General features: G+C 41.7%; 2 protein-coding genes across 2 annotated transcripts in view; one reads left to right on the top strand and one right to left on the bottom strand.

Annotated features, from left to right (window-relative positions):
* Window positions 1-2,456: 2,456 nt before the first annotated feature.
* LOC130127354 (60S ribosomal protein L19-like) lies at window positions 2,457-9,142 on the bottom strand. Its single transcript, XM_056296969.1, has 6 exons — window positions 9,109-9,142; window positions 7,793-7,899; window positions 5,915-6,037; window positions 5,580-5,700; window positions 4,941-5,051; window positions 2,457-3,819 (listed from the first exon to the last, which is right to left on the bottom strand). Exons 1-6 carry the CDS (start codon window positions 9,111-9,113, stop codon window positions 3,693-3,695), a joined length of 594 nt encoding a protein of 197 aa, XP_056152944.1. The 5' UTR covers window positions 9,114-9,142; the 3' UTR covers window positions 2,457-3,692.
* A 1,737-nt stretch (window positions 9,143-10,879) lies between these two features.
* The window catches only part of gpam (glycerol-3-phosphate acyltransferase, mitochondrial), a 42,249-nt gene continuing 37,506 nt past the window's right edge, over window positions 10,880-15,622 (top strand). The window contains exon 1 of the mRNA XM_056297474.1: window positions 10,880-11,015. The gene's annotated coding sequence lies outside the window, so the exon portion shown is untranslated. The remainder of the gene's footprint in view (window positions 11,016-15,622) is intronic.

Below are 15,622 nucleotides of genomic sequence, written 5' to 3'. Positions count from 1 at the left end.
AGCCTGTCAAGGTGTCCTTGAGCAAGACACTGAACCCTTAACTGCTCCTGATGAGCAGGTTGGCATCTTGCATGGCAGCCTCCACCATCAAGTGTGTGTGTGTGTGTGTGTGTGTGTGTGTGAGAGAGAATGGGTGACTAGAAAAGCGCTAATAAATGCAGTCTATTTAATGTATTGTTTATAAGGGTGGGGATACCTGCAGTCAGTTGAGACTGAAGAGGTTACTTAAATGAGTGATAAAACGTTTCTCTCAATAAACGTTGTGTCCAGATGAACTGATTCAACGTTATTTGATTTCCTTAACTGGATTATTGGGGTATCACTTTAAGTGTCATTTTAAGAATTGAGTTTTAATCTTCAAGTTTTGGAAAATGATACATATCCAAATATTAAATTCATTGTCAGTTTTTCCAATTGGGCAATATTTTTGAAATCAGGCTAGGATTCTGGGAGATCTTGGCATCTTTTAAAGAAATGATCATTTCATGTAATGTAATGTAGAGGCATGTATTAACCATTATGAAATTGCACTAAATTTTTGGGGGTCCTTTAGAGAGTACAGCTCAGAGAATATCATCATATATATTCATTTAATATGTCAACTATATTATACATCATATGTTGGTAATGAGCTGCTCATTACCAACCATAATTCTAGCATTTCAGTCCTTACCACACACTCATCACAGACACACACGCCACTGATATCCATAAACGCTGCCTGCAAAGACACTCTGTCATTCATAAACTCAAGGCACCTTCTGTCAAACCTCACTCTCTCTCGTTATTGTATAAAAGCATACTTTGCTGCTCCACCTGTTTCTTAACCATCACAAGAGGCACCAATAGGAACCAGCTCATCCGCTTCTCACACAGCAGCATCCAAAATCATCAGCCTTCCCACCCCAACCTATCAGACCTCACCCCATTAACTCATTCCTCATTTGGCTTCCATCTGGTTGCAGGTAGAGGTCCCTCACGTGCAGACGGCCCACTTTAAAAGGTGCTTTTTTCCTTCTGCCATTGAAGTCTAAACTTATTGAACCTCTTAACTCTTGTGCTAATGTATTATTGTCTACCTGTTCTCTATGTGTGTCCTATATGTGTACATCTATTCACTGCATGTGAGGCTCTGTACAATGGGTGAAAACCAATCTCCTCTAGTGGGACAATAAAGTATCTACCAATCTAAAAAAAAAAAATGCATTATACAAGAAAGTCAATGAGACCTTATCTTGGCAAGATGGTATGACATGAACTCTGCAATGCTGCATAACTCTGCATTATCTGTGACATCTCGTCTCCTTCTGGATCTTAAGCATTTTGTAGCTCGTCCCTAGAAATTCATAGGTATGAACAAAATGGCTTCAATCTACAATTTAATAAGCTCTCTCTTTCTTTTCTGTTGGGAATCTAACAGTGTAACTGCTGCTTTTCTTGAGAATATTCAACAAAATCCATCCATCCATCCATTACCCAAACTGCTTTATCCTGCTCTCAGGGTCACGGGGATGCTGGAGCCTTATCCCTGCAGTCACTGGGCGGCAGGTGGGGAGACACCCTGGACAGGCCGCCAGGCCATCACAGGGCCGAGACACACACACACACACACGCACGCACGCACACACACACACACACACACACACACACACACACACACACATATGGGGATAATTTTACATTGGCTAAGGATAGCTAAAAATTGTGTTTGTATAATTCTAATTTTGGCCACGCTAGGTACCGAGCTAAAGTTGTTTCAAAAAGTTGTTCAACAAAATCATCAGAAAATAAATAAAATAAACCCAATATTCGGAATAACTCTGGATGAACACATTAGATATGTCACGTCTTGTCTTCAGATGACATGGCTGGTGTCTGCATTTGTGATTGTACACAGCCCTGATTGGGCTTCACTAGAATGGTAGGGAGTACACAATGCCCACAGGAATTACTGGTTCCTTGGTGAAGATCAGACAAAAATATTTGAGATGTTCAACACACACGCACACAGAGGAACAAGTTTCTAACTCATTTTATATCAAACGATATTTAGCACAACATGTAGTGTCCATCTCTCGGCCTTCCAAGTTTAAAATGGTGTGCATCGGGGCGCCCCGGTGGCTCACCTGGTAGAGCGCGTACCACATGAGGCTGAGTCCTTACTGCAGCAGCCTGGGTTCGAATCCGCCCCGGGCCCTTTGCTGCATGTCATCCCCTCTCTTTCCTGTCTCTCTACTATCACTATCCAATAAAGGCAAAGAATGCCAAAAAAAAAAAAAATCGAAAGTGGTGTGCAGCCAAACAGACATCACCTAAAGGTGATGATAAGAAATCATCAATAGATATGATTGATGATTTTTGACCATTGAGAGTTAAAGGACAGATAAAAGGTTGAGGGGAACATGGAGACCAGTGAGACATATCCATTTTTTAAAGCTTCAGTTCAAATAAAACGCTTTCATCTTTTTATCATTCACACGCTATTTTATTGAAAACACTGAAACCATGACATTGCGCTTTGGGTGTCTAGAAAAACGCGATATAAATGTAATTATTACTATTTTTAATCCAAAAAAAACAACTTTTAACATGCCACGCTAACATTTTTTTCACCAAGATACAGAGGGGACCTTGTCAATAAAAACTTTGAGAACTTTTTGCACTTTGACCTATAACGTAAATGTATATCTTTTAATGTTCTGGTACATTTCAGCATAACAACCTATGAATTGATTGTTTTTATTTCCTTTACTAAATCAGAAAATAGAAATGTCAACTGTGTTAGGAAATTAAAAAAAAAAAAAAACACGCAACTGCATTTAATGATAAAATGAAGTAACTTGCCAGTAATTCATTCTTTCCTATGTTGGCTTCTTAGTCATGTTATCCACAAAACTGAGGCTACAGCTTATTTTAAGAGGGAGCCGAATCAACAGCTCGCACTACCAATAACATATTAGTCGAAGTTGCCTCAAGCAAGTTTTAGATGCCCCTAATATATGTAATTTAGGCCATAGATTGAACTAACTCTTAAATCACTCAAATACCGTATGGAAGACGCCATTCATCGGTGGATGACATTTGAATTCAACTGCTGATAGACCAGACTAGTGAAAAATCCATCGTCCTTCAATCATTACACATGAAAATAGAGGGTTATTTGGTTTGACACACTAGTCCCTCAAGGAGAAATTCTCAATTTCCCAGGTCAGAGTGACGTGTCGGCTACAGAACGGCATCCCTGAGCATCCGATGTCTTTCTCAAACTCCTTCAGCACAGTGGATGCTCGCTGTCACTCCAACCCTCTAGTTGAAGGAGAATGACCTTCCTAATCCTCACTATGGCACCCTGCTGCCAGGTTACACCTGCCCTGATGGAAAGCAGACAGGAGCAGCTTTCCCTACTTTGAAAGAAAAAAAAAAGTCCGGAACAGGACATTTCACTGAAATGTCAAACTTGTCGTTGAAGGCCAAATTTGTCAACAAACATGGGTTGCGGTGGCACAAGTCAGCATCAAAAACAACATTTATGGTACACTCTTTTGTGCAGGCAATCATTTTTGATGCAAGAAAATTAATGTTTGACAAATGTAGGCCTTTGCACGGGTTGATAATGTTCACAATTAAGAGTCATGTAAAAAAATTTATTGACAACAATAGCAGGAATTTTTGGGTAGGAGATGTGTTGGTACTCATTTCTTTGCTGTCTCCTCCTCTTTTGACAAGTTCTTGATAATTTCTTCTTTCTTGGCCAGGAGACGTGCCTCTCTGCGCTTACGGGCCTCCTTTGTCTTTGAACGGCGGGCTTCGGCCTGGTCACTAAGTAGACAGGAGACAAAAATAAAAAATGACGCACTGGAGCCCGACAAAATTAACCTTACAAGGTGGTATAGATTTAAATTGCTCTGCAAAGCATACACAAAGGTAAATCCTAGATGTTTCCACAGATAATTAGTCACCCCCCCCCTTTTTCCTCCCCAATTGTATCCGGCCAATTACCCCACTCTTCCGAGCTGCCCCGGTCGCTGCTCCACCCCCTCTGCCGATCCGGAGAGGGCTGCAGACTACCACATGCCTCCTCCAATACATGTGGAGTCGCCAGCCACTTCTTTTCACCTGACAGTGAGGAGTTTCACCAGGGGGACGTAGCACATGGGAAGATCACACTATTCCCCCCAGTTCCCTCTCCCCCCCTGAACAGGTGCCCAAACTGCCCAGAGGAGGCGCTAGTGCAGCAACCAGGACGCATACCCACATCTGGCCTCCACCTCCAAACACAGCCAGTTGTGTTTGTAGAGATGCCCGAACAAGCTGGAGGTAACATGGAGATTTGAACTGGTGATCCCCGTGTTGGTAGGCAATGGAATAGACCACTACGTTACCCGGACACCCATAATTAGTAATGTCAGCACAGTGGACATAGGTGTCAGTTTATGGAAATTTTTTGGAGCAACCACTAAAGTGTTGTTTCATGCATACAAATAAACAACAAATAATCTAAATGTAGTTATTTTGATACTAACTTAAAATGGTTAAATGATGACGATAGCCAAAGTATAGCTGCTAAACAATATAACTTCAGCAACAGCTATATGCATCAAACAGACACCAAGCTGATCATCCACTGACATCACACATTATTTGGCAGTGCTTAACCATAAGTACATAAGGCATTACCCATCAAACATAATTCAACCAAATAGCAAACATTCTTCAATGGGCATGTAAATGCAGTGGTCTTTTGCCATTTTACGGAATCACTCAACACAATCTGAATTCTGGAGGGAGCAGTGTGCACATACTCTTGTTGATTTAGAAAGGTCGCCTTTTCCACAAGAGAGTATTATCAAGCTTTGAACAGCAAAACATGTATTTCACAAGAATAAATCAATGAAGAAAATCTTGAAGCCACATTAGAAAAAGATTCAGTGAGAACTTACGCCAGGAGTTTCTTGCGAGCCTTGTCTGCCTTCAGCTTGTGGATGTGCTCCATGAGGATGCGCTTGTTTTTGAAGACGTTACCCTTGGCTTTCAGGTAGAGACTGTGGTACCTGAAAAGAGGGAGCACTGCAAATTACCAAAGAGCCTCTTGAAGCAATATCCCTTTCCCTACCCAACGATAAAAATAGAAACGCTCTCAATTGAGCCACCAAACCGAGGACAGATTGCTTGTTTAAAAAGGAGTCTTGAAGGCCGTTACAAAAAAAAACATGTTCTGGTATGCTCAGATAGTTATAAAATGTGTGTAAGAAGGGTATTAACAAGGTGATTTTTTTATGGGGTATTCAAAACAGAAGAAAGGCAGGGAAGAAGGCTGCTTTAAAGTAAAGTGGAGGGTGAGGCTAGGGTTTCTCACAAATCAAGGCACTTGATGTACAGAAAGGATGAAGAAAGTATTCGTCAAAATCCTATGCCAAATCAAGGCCAGTGTGGGGAACTTAAAAAAGCCATTAATTCCATCAGCCCTTTTTGAGGAAAGACCCTATCAGATTCATGATTTCCGGAAAAAGACCAGCCTAAACGCAGTGCTCTCTTTCAGGTGAAGTGGCTTTCTTTTCCACATGATGGCCTTCTCTTACATGTGTCTGTCAATCTTCTTGGACTCCCTGTAGCGCCGCAAGAGACGACGCAAGATCCGCATACGTCGCATCCATGTCAACTTCTCTGGCATGCGAGCGTTAGCCGTACCTTTCCTCTTTCCTAGGTTAGAAGAGAAGATAATACCAATGTGTCTCATCCCCGTTCAAGAACAACAGAATAACATTTGCTGTGTTTTAGCACCACATGTATTTTTTGTCTGATAATGGTTTGCACTATCAACATTTTCCTTAATGAAAAATATGTAAAGGAAAGTTGGTACAGCATGAAGAAACAATCATGTAAGTAGCCCTTAAAGCATGAGTCAAATACTCACCGACACCCATATGCCGTCCTTTGCGGCGTGCCAGTGTGTTCTTGCGGCAGCGAGCATGGGAATGAACTGTCACAGGTTTCCTAATAATCAATCCATCCTTCACTAGTTTTCGAATCTGTTGGCCTATGGAACATAGAAAACAGGTTAATATTAGTGCTGTCAAAATTAACGTGGTAATTTTTGCGATTAATTTGAAATATCTGGAGCTTGTTCAGAAAGCTGCAGCTCGTCTGGTGTTCAACCACCCTAAGTTCTCCCACACAACTTCCCTTCTCATGTCCCTACACTGGCTCCCAGTAGCTGCTCGCATCCAGTTTAAGACTCTGGTGCTAGCCTACAGGGCAGTGAAAGGAACAGCTCCTTCCTATCTCCAGGCCATGGTCAAGCCCTACACCCCCGCCCAACCACTTCGCTCTGCTGCCTCGGGACGCCTGGTTGCCCCATCGCTCAGAGGCCCCTGCTGCCGATCGACCCGGTCACGGTTCTTTTCTGTCCTGGCCCCACAGTGGTGGAATGAACTTCCCACTGGTGTCAGGACAGCGGAGTCGCTGCCCATCTTTTGGCAGAGGTTGAAAACTCACCTGTTTAAGAACTACTACCCTATTACTTGTTCTTAACACTCATTGTAATCACGCATAAAAAAAACAAAAAACTCTTTCTTGCACTTTTACTTTAGCACTGGTTTTGCTCTTAGATGCTTGTTTAGATGCACTTATGACCTCTGATGACTAGTAGTTCTCCTGATTTCCTATGTGAAATGTACTTATTGTAAGTTGCTTTGGATAAAAGCGTCGGCTAAATGACTGTAATGTAATGTAATGTAATTTAAAGCGTTAAAAAAATTCACAACATTATCGCAGCTGCGTTTTGTTTTATTTCCTGTGGTGGCTGTGCAATGCTGTTTCACAGGCATACTGAGCCCAGCTAACACAAAACGTTGCACCAATGTCGCCAGTAAGTGCCCATTTGGTCACCGCGACATTATCTTCTGGGAACGTTCTTGTGATGTCGCAGCAATGTTTTGAAGCAAACATTGCCATTTGGTCCTGTGGATAACGTCGCAATGTTGTGTCGGTTGCAGACATGTATGGTGCTGTGAATAGCGTTTCCGTTGTGCATTCTCCCTCCTGCTTGTCAGCGTATGGAGAACTGTTTTTTTCCCCTACTCTGGTCCTCACTGGACTATTACAGTGCGTAACCTTTGTCTCCGCTTTCTCACGGCAGTAGGCTTTATCTACTTCCAGCCCTCATCCCCTCATGGAGAATATTAGATATTCTAGTACTATGCTGTGCCATTGGGGTGCATATGGGGTTCTGTGATGCGCCACTATAAACACGTAATAAACGTTATGAATTCACAACACCTTAAATTCAACTGCCAATTGAACATGGAACACATTTTTGTTGTTAATTATCATTTATATTAATTCACGGAAGAAATTATTGCCTTCGATGGTTTGGAAATTTGACTAGCACTTTAACATATCAGTGTGGGTTTTGTTGTTATTTAAGTTAGCGCATATAGAACTATGCCTTCCAAGCTGACATTCAGTTTTGATGGCCTTGATGGTTTTATTGGAAATCTATAGTTCACAGGAGAGAATCTGTATCCAAAGTTAAAAAGTAGTTGAATTTAAATATACTTTGTGTTGATTCTACATTAATTCCGTGATTTTACATTTAAATAGCCATACTATACGCTCCAGTTTTAAGAAGAAAAAGGTGATTAATCACAGTACATTTTGCTGTGATTAATCGCGATTAATCATCATCAATCATCATTTTTAATCGATCGGCAGCCCTAATTAATTTACAAACAAAGAGGAAATGGGGCAACCAATAAATGTACATTTTGAAGAGAGATTTAAAATGACTTACGAGAGTTTGCATTAGCAATCTCATTGGTCTCATTTGGGTCCAGCCACACCTTTTTCTTGCCACAGCGCAAGACACTGGAAGCCAAACGCTTCTGTAGCCTGAGCATGCTGGAAGAGGGGGAAGAACAAAATTACATTAGCTCTTATGTGGAAGGCATCACGTCTGTCGTGTCTCTGAGAGCGATGAAAAAATACAAGGCAAACTAAAAACAGCAAGGTGAAGATACCAATTCACAAACAATTCAAATGTAAGTCTATGTCTGCCACTGCTAAACTCAGACGACCTCACGACCCTATCAGCAGTCTAAATTCAATGTATCCTCCTGCATTATCACTTAACTGTTTTCCCTTCATGAAGACGTTCAATGGCTTTGGCTCTCAGCCATAATAGAATAGAATATTGTAGAATATCTATTTTTCCAAAGGGGACTTTATAGTAGCCAGTCCGAAGCAGATAAACAAAATATGCACATAAATTACACAAAGATACCCTAATAAATTACACATGATATTATATATACTAATAAATTATACTTCTTTCAGCTTGTTCCCTGTTTCTCAGGGGTCGCCACAGCAGATTGCACAGTTTTCATCAGTCCCCTGTGAGGGCACAGCGCCAGTGGCGGCCGTTGTTAACCCGGGCCTCAGCCAATCCCGTATGGAGCCTCGGTCTTGTCAATCCGCATAATGATTTGGCAAAATTTTACGTCGGATGCCCTTCCTGACACAACCACTAACCCTATGGACGGGGTCACAGGTAAAGCGCTGGATGCCATCCCAGTATTCATGGACTTGCACCCATGCCTGTCGCCTGATACTAATAAATTATACTACAGTACTTAAATGCCAATATACCATACTAATATACTACCATCCTAATAATGTACCAATACTAACATACTGTACAAGTAATATACTACGTAATTATACATAGTACATACAAATATGGTTGTAATACGATCTCTTCTTTGATTCGCACTACTTTATACCACATCAAATTGGGACAGAGGAGATCTGTTTGACAGAGTAATGCTGCAGGCCTCATTAAAGGCTCGACTGTATTATCAATCGCGGTTGGCTAATTAGCGATACGGTACAGTACTCGCTAGGTACATGTAGGGGCATATCTTCGCTGTTGTTGACGTTGACTGCATAGGACAACGTGCCTCTACGACGTAGGAACCTAGACACGAACCTTGGGGCTCACGATTGTCTTAATTTACCAAGGAATAACGACAAATAACACATCATGAAGTGGTCATTTACACACGTATTACACAAATTATACAGATAACATTTCACACCACGTACTCTCACCTCATTGTTTGCAAAGCGAAATAAGGCGTTTGCGCCTGCGTCACGGGAAACAGGATTCGTTTCTCAAAGTCGGGGGGGGCTGCCTATTGTTCAGGCAAGTAGAAAGTCGAAATGTTTCTAATGTTTTCTTGAAATTGTATCTGCATTTAAAATAACAATCTTTATGGGATTACTATACGCTTTTGCGTCTAGGTTGGTGCTTACGTTTACATAACTTTAAAGTCACATTTATGTGATCCCCTACAGACGGCGCAGTGGTAAGTTCCATAGCGGTGTATGGCCCTTTTCTAATCAATAGGGGGCGATGTTTCCCGATTAAGCTGGTAAACGGCCATACCTTCCTGCTCACAAACGTCCCATCATATATGAATAGAAAAACAATGCTTGCTGTTGAGCCTTTATATTTGTCTGGATGTTGCCTTTTGATCGGTGTTTCCTTGGAAAAGTGATTTTTAAACTAAACGTGACCAACCCCATCGGATAACGGCAAAATGCATAGAAAAAAACAAATAAATAAAATAAGTGACGAACAGTTGATCACAATTTAAAATATAATAATATAAAACCTAGATATTCCACTGGCTCATTTGCATTCAATGGGCCAAAAGTCCAGAATTTCCTGTTCAAGGGATATTTTCTGTTATCAACTCTAAATTACAGCACATCAATCCCTGATTTGCATGAGGTCAGAAAATGGAAAATATTGTTATATATGAGATGTAAAATTGAAAGATAACTTAATTTGAAGAGGAGGGGGGGCTTTCCATAAATTATCTATTTGCTTTTTTAACTGTGTTGTCTGGTTAGGCTGGTTTTATGTTTATGTATTTCTAGGATAATTTATTTTTTAATTCTTTTGGCATTCTTTCTCTTCTTTGATTTGTCCTCTCTCCATCCAAGTAAACGGACTTTGTGACGTGTGTGACTGTGTGCGTGTGTATGTCTGATAATACACAAGCAACGTCACCAGTAGCTACACACATAGACATCGCCCTAAAAATAGAAATGACTCCTGTCCTGCAGCAACAATCAAGCTTTAATTGACTGCATAAACCTGTGGCTAGACGTGACACTTTAATCTCAGGTGGAGGCTTGTTTCACTTAAGTCTTAAATGTACTGGGGATAAGATCAAGTGGCATCTCCTCCACTGGAATATGCGCGTGTGCGCTTGCGCATTTCTAACGAGTGTAAAATAATGGTTGAATTGACTTGGGGTACAACCCTGCAGCCTTCTGTGCGAAATACATTTTCAGTTGGATGACTCGCTTTTCAGTAGAAACCCACTGTAGATCTCTTGATCGTTCAGAGCACAGTGAGTTCCGGGACCGAGATTCAAAATAAATCCATTTTTTTCTATTTTTTGCTTCATGCGTCTTCATTTGTAGAAATGGGCCACTTCAAATACTCACATTGTAAGCTGCAACAATTTATTTCCCACAGACGGCTGGACTTCAGTCTTATTCATGCTAAGATACGTTTGTTATACTCTCCCTTAACTTTGATTTTAACAAATCTATTCGCATCTGTCTTCATCACGTTGATTCGTTCATCCATGATTAAAGAAAGAAAAGTATAATGAGATACGATGTATGATTGCGGATTAGAGTGCCGGTCAGTGCTCGGACGCACAGAGAACAGCGGCCTCTGTCGGTATGTGTTGGCAAATCATCACCCGGTTGGCAGCTCCCGCTGCCCTTCTTCCACGGGGGTTCATTTGCGTCAAACTGCCGGTTCTGAGTCACCGCCGTCGGCAGAGCTCAAGAGCGGCAGCTCGCCGAGGTGAGCGGACAGGTGGCGTCGTGACTAGCCACTCAGCCGTAAAGGGTGATAACCCGCTACAGCTACGTGACAGTTTCGCAGACCGGCATATTCTTAAAATATGATTCAACGTGAAATTGCTTTCAAGGTAAGTGGAAACGTCTCGCCTGGTAAAGGCAAGACAGCTAAAGCGGTTAGCCGCGTTTTTGTTAGCTAGCATGTGGCTGTAATGTCTTGACATGTCAAACTGATATTTTTTGAGATGCGCTGGCCGTTTCTGTTTTTGTTTTTTGTGGCTACTTTTCGGCACATCAACATAGCTTCATCAAGCCAGAATACTAACGTTAGTTTGTTTTCTCATCCGGTACTGCAAATTAAAACCAAATTTGCTATCTGTTGCCTTATATACATTCAAGTTGGTGACTATTGACAGTCGCAACTAGAAAACGTTTCTATTACGACCCGCCGCCCCATAATGCAGATCATGACTTGCGGTGGCCATGGGCTTGGCACGGCAGTCATCTCATTCAGCTGCTTTGACGGCTCTGTTAAACACGGTAATGTCACCAAGAGCCTACTGTGTCTATGGAGGGACTCTGCTGCGCTGCACTGAGGGAGTGACAGTGACGAGCCGGCACCCGCGATCCGATCACTTCAACGTAATGTGGACCCAGTAGGGGCATTGGAAACGGGATATTGTAAAGAAATGAGATGGTAGTTAAACCAAAAACAACACGATCTAATTTGTAGGCCAAGCCAAGCACTCCCCAACGCAGTGTAGCATGTGCCATTGTTGTCATCCCCCATCTGTCACACTGACCTCTCGTATTTGACCCGCTTTGTGCAGACAGTGTGTTGTTTCTGAGTCGGATTAACCTACTAGTCAAGTGCATCGTTTCGTGGCTGGTTTTTTTTTTTTTGTTGTTAGTCTGACCATCTCTCCCATTTCTTAGCTTGCAGGGTATGTGCAATTTTTAAGAATCATTCCCTTTTGAATATTTTGGAATTAAGGTGATTGCTTTGTTTGGGTCTGCTGCAAGATGAAAGCTTCTGCTCAGAAACAGGGACCCCCCAAAACTCATTTGAAGCATTAATAGTTTCTGGACTTTTCATACACTGTACCATGTTCATTCATGAAATTTTAGTTTTAGCAAAGCATGTCTTAAATGGGAAGGGCTTGATAATTGAAGGCTATGAAAGGTATTGTGGATTTTTTAAGATTTCTAGTAGAGGACTTGCACGGCAACTTGCACTTTGTGTTGTGTTGCGTTGCATTTACTATACATACACCATTTGTCATCCGCCAGCCTTTGTTTTGTCCCCATCAGTTACACTTATCCACTGGGGTACTGTCAGTCGTTGACCCCTTCGCAAAACCCAAATTTCCCTCATCAATGTACTTGTCACCCACAGTGCATCAATGGGCATTCATCCTCTGCTGGCTGACTTGAGCCAGGCAGGACTGTTTTAGCCCAGAGCTGCACATGTCTGCTAAATCCCAGACTGACAAGGCTAGAGATTAGACCACACTACCCCCATCTGACAAACACACACTCATCTACACGCTTTGTTGGAAGAACATTCATTCATAAAGTGCCTCAATGTGTACATGACCCATTTCAAACTAATTCAAACTACTGGCAGTGGTGTTTTCTGTTTCATTTGCACTCACTTTGCACTTGATCTCTTCCTCTGTGTGTTTTACCATACATGACTTCTATAGGACATTTCATCTACAACTAATTTTGTTTAGTAGTTGGTCCAGTGTAGCAATATATTGATGCGCGACCAAAATTAACCCATTGTTTTCCATAGGTTATTGAGCTAAATTTCTGTGTGGTGGAGCCCCGACAATTTAAAATAGCAACAAGTAGACCTATTTTATCAATTTACATGATGGACAGTGCCCGTACATACACAAACATGCACACATGCAGGCACTGTGCACTAATACAGTACATACATATATACAGTATTGTATTGTATTATTTGAGCCTGCTGTATTATGTATTTCTCTTCTTCCGCGATCCAAGGTCGAGAGGGTCAAAGCAAAAGAAGTATGCTGTGTTTTAGTTCTGACAAGAATTTGAATGCAGATGACAGACACTAAAGCCAAATCTGAACCTCAGCAGATTTCCTATTCAGATACTTGAGAAATTGGCTGCTTGTTTTACGCTTATTTTGATTGTTGTTACAATGAAGAAATAATAATCTGCATTTAACAAAAAAGTACCGTATATTTTAGGATAGTTGGATGAGTTTAAATACTTGGGGTCAACTGTTCAAAATAATGGGGAGTGTGGAAGAGAGGCGAAGAAGCATACAGGCAGGGGGGAGTGGGTGGAGAAGAGTGTCAGGAGTGATTTGTGATTAGAAGGGTACCAGCAAGAGTTAAAGGGAAGGTTTACAAGATTGTAATGAGACCAGCTATAATGTATGGTTCGGACGAAAAGACAGGAGGCATAGCTGGAGGTGGCAGAGTTGAAGATGTTAAGATTTTTGTTGGGAGTGATGAAGAAAGACAGGATTAGGAATGAGTATATTAGAGGGACAGCTCAGGTTGGATGGTTTGCAGACAAAGCAAGAGAGACAAGACTGAGATGGCTTGGACATGTGTGGAGAAGAGATGCTGGGTATATTGGGAGAAGGATGCTGAATATGGAGCTGACAGGGAAGAGGAAAAGAGGAAGGCCAAAGAGGAGGTTTATGGATGTGGTGAGGGAGGACATGCAGGCGGCTGGCATGACAGAGGAAGATGCAGAGCACAGGAAGAGATGGAAATGGATGATCTGCCATGGCGACCCCTAACGGGAGCAGCCTAAAGGAGAAAAGACTATATTTTAGGATTTCCTGCCCGGCTATCATTTAGATAGCCCATTTAATTTATTTCAAGCTGCCAAGCAAAATGCACATCAGGTAGTATTAAAAATGATGTTAATGCTTTGATGATGTTAATGAAGAAGTTTGCGTAATTCTTCAGATTAATTAGGGCCGAGGTGAACACAAGACATTGAAGGGTATTAGCTCCGAGCATATGCACCAACATTTTTATGGCTAAAATTTCTAGCAGTTTCTCAGTTAAAAAAGTGGCACTAGAGCAGTCAGATGGGCAACATAGGAGAAGAAGCATCTTGATAATGAAAGAGGGAATGAGGCGGGGTCAAGAAGGCCAACACAAAACTGATAGTGGTCTTTAATCATGTGCCTTTAACATCCTTATGAGGGTTTTCTTTTCATCCTAACACCACATCAGCAGATTTCACTCATTAATCCTCCCCTGTCTGGTTGACGGTGTGTTAACTGGTGAACTCAGCTGGTGTAATGTTAGGTTGGAAAGAGGATTTATATAATATGTATCTATGTGTGTGTGTGTGTGTGTGTGGGGGGGGTTGGTCTGAAGGAAGTGGCCATATATATATATATATACACTACCGTTCAAAAGTTTGGGATCACCCAAACAATTTTGTGTTTTCCATGAAAAGTCACACTTATTCACCACCATATGTTGTGAAATGAATAGAAAATAGAGTCAAGACATTGACAAGGTTAGAAATAATGATTTGTATTTGAAATAAGATTTTTTTTACATCAAACTTTGCTTTCGTCAAAGAATCCTCCATTTGCAGCAATTACAGCATTGCAGACCTTTGGCATTCTAGCTGTTAATTTGTTGAGGTAATCTGGAGAAATTGCACCCCACGCTTCCAGAAGCAGCTCCCACAAGTTGGATTGGTTGGATGGGCACTTCTTGCGTACCATACGGTCAAGCTGCTCCCACAACAGCTCAATGGGGTTCAGATCTGGTGACTGCGCTGGCCACTCCATTACCGATAGAATACCAGCTGCCTGCTTCTGCTCTAAATAGTTCTTGCACAATTTGGAGGTGTGTTTAGGGTCATTGTCCTGTTGTAGGATGAAATTGGCTCCAATCAAGCGCTGTCCACTGGGTATGGCATGGCGTTGCAAAATGGAGTGATAGCCTTCCTTATTCAGAATCCCTTTTACCCTGTACAAATCTCCCACCTTACCAGCATCAAAGCAACCCCAGACCATCACATTACCTCCACCATGCTTAACAGATGGCATCAGGCATTCTTCCAGCATCTTTTCATTTGTTCTGCGTCTCACAAACGTTCTTCTTTGTGATCCAAACACCTCAAACTTGGATTCATCCGTCCACAACACTTTTTTCCAGTCTTCCTCTGTCCAATGTCTGTGTTCTTTTGCCCATCTTAATCTTTTTCTTTTATTGGTCAGTCTCAGATATGGCTTTTTCTTTGCCACTCTGCCCTGAAGCCCAGAATCCCGCAGCCGCCTCTTCACTGTAGATGTTGACACTGGTGTTTTGCGGGTACTATTTAATGAAGATGCCAGTTGGGGACCTGTGAGGCGTCTGTTTCTCAAACTAGAGACTCTAATGTACTTATCTTCTTGCTCAGTTGTGCAACGCGGCCTCCCACTTCTTTTTCTACTCTGGTTAGAGCCTGTTTGTGCTGTCCTCTGAAGGGAGTAGTACACACCGGTGTAGGAAATCTTCAATTTCTTAGCAATTTCTCGCATGGAATAGCCTTCATTTCTAAGAACAAGAATAGACTGTCGAGTTTCAGATGAAAGTTCTCTTTTTCTGGCCATTTTGAGCGTTTAATTGACCCCACAAATGTGATGCTCCAGAATCTCAATCTGCTCAAAGGAAGGTCAGTTTTGTAGCTTCTGTAACGAGCTAAACTGTTTTCAGATGTGTGAACATGATTGCAC

Source organism: Lampris incognitus, chromosome 17, assembly GCF_029633865.1.
Source record: "Lampris incognitus isolate fLamInc1 chromosome 17, fLamInc1.hap2, whole genome shotgun sequence".
Taxonomy (NCBI): Eukaryota; Metazoa; Chordata; class Actinopteri; order Lampriformes; family Lampridae; genus Lampris; species Lampris incognitus.
This window is presented reverse-complemented; position numbering and strand designations above follow the sequence as displayed.

Bases quoted from the DNA above. Each gene is read 5' to 3' on its own strand.
- LOC130127354 (XM_056296969.1), bottom strand. The intron at 5,052-5,579 runs GTAAGAGAAGGC...CCCTCTTTTCAG, and splicing joins AAGAAGATTGACAGACACAT to GTACCACAGTCTCTACCTGA. The intron at 3,820-4,940 runs GTAAGTTCTCAC...CTGTCTACTTAG, and splicing joins GCTCGCAAGAAACTCCTGGC to TGACCAGGCCGAAGCCCGCC.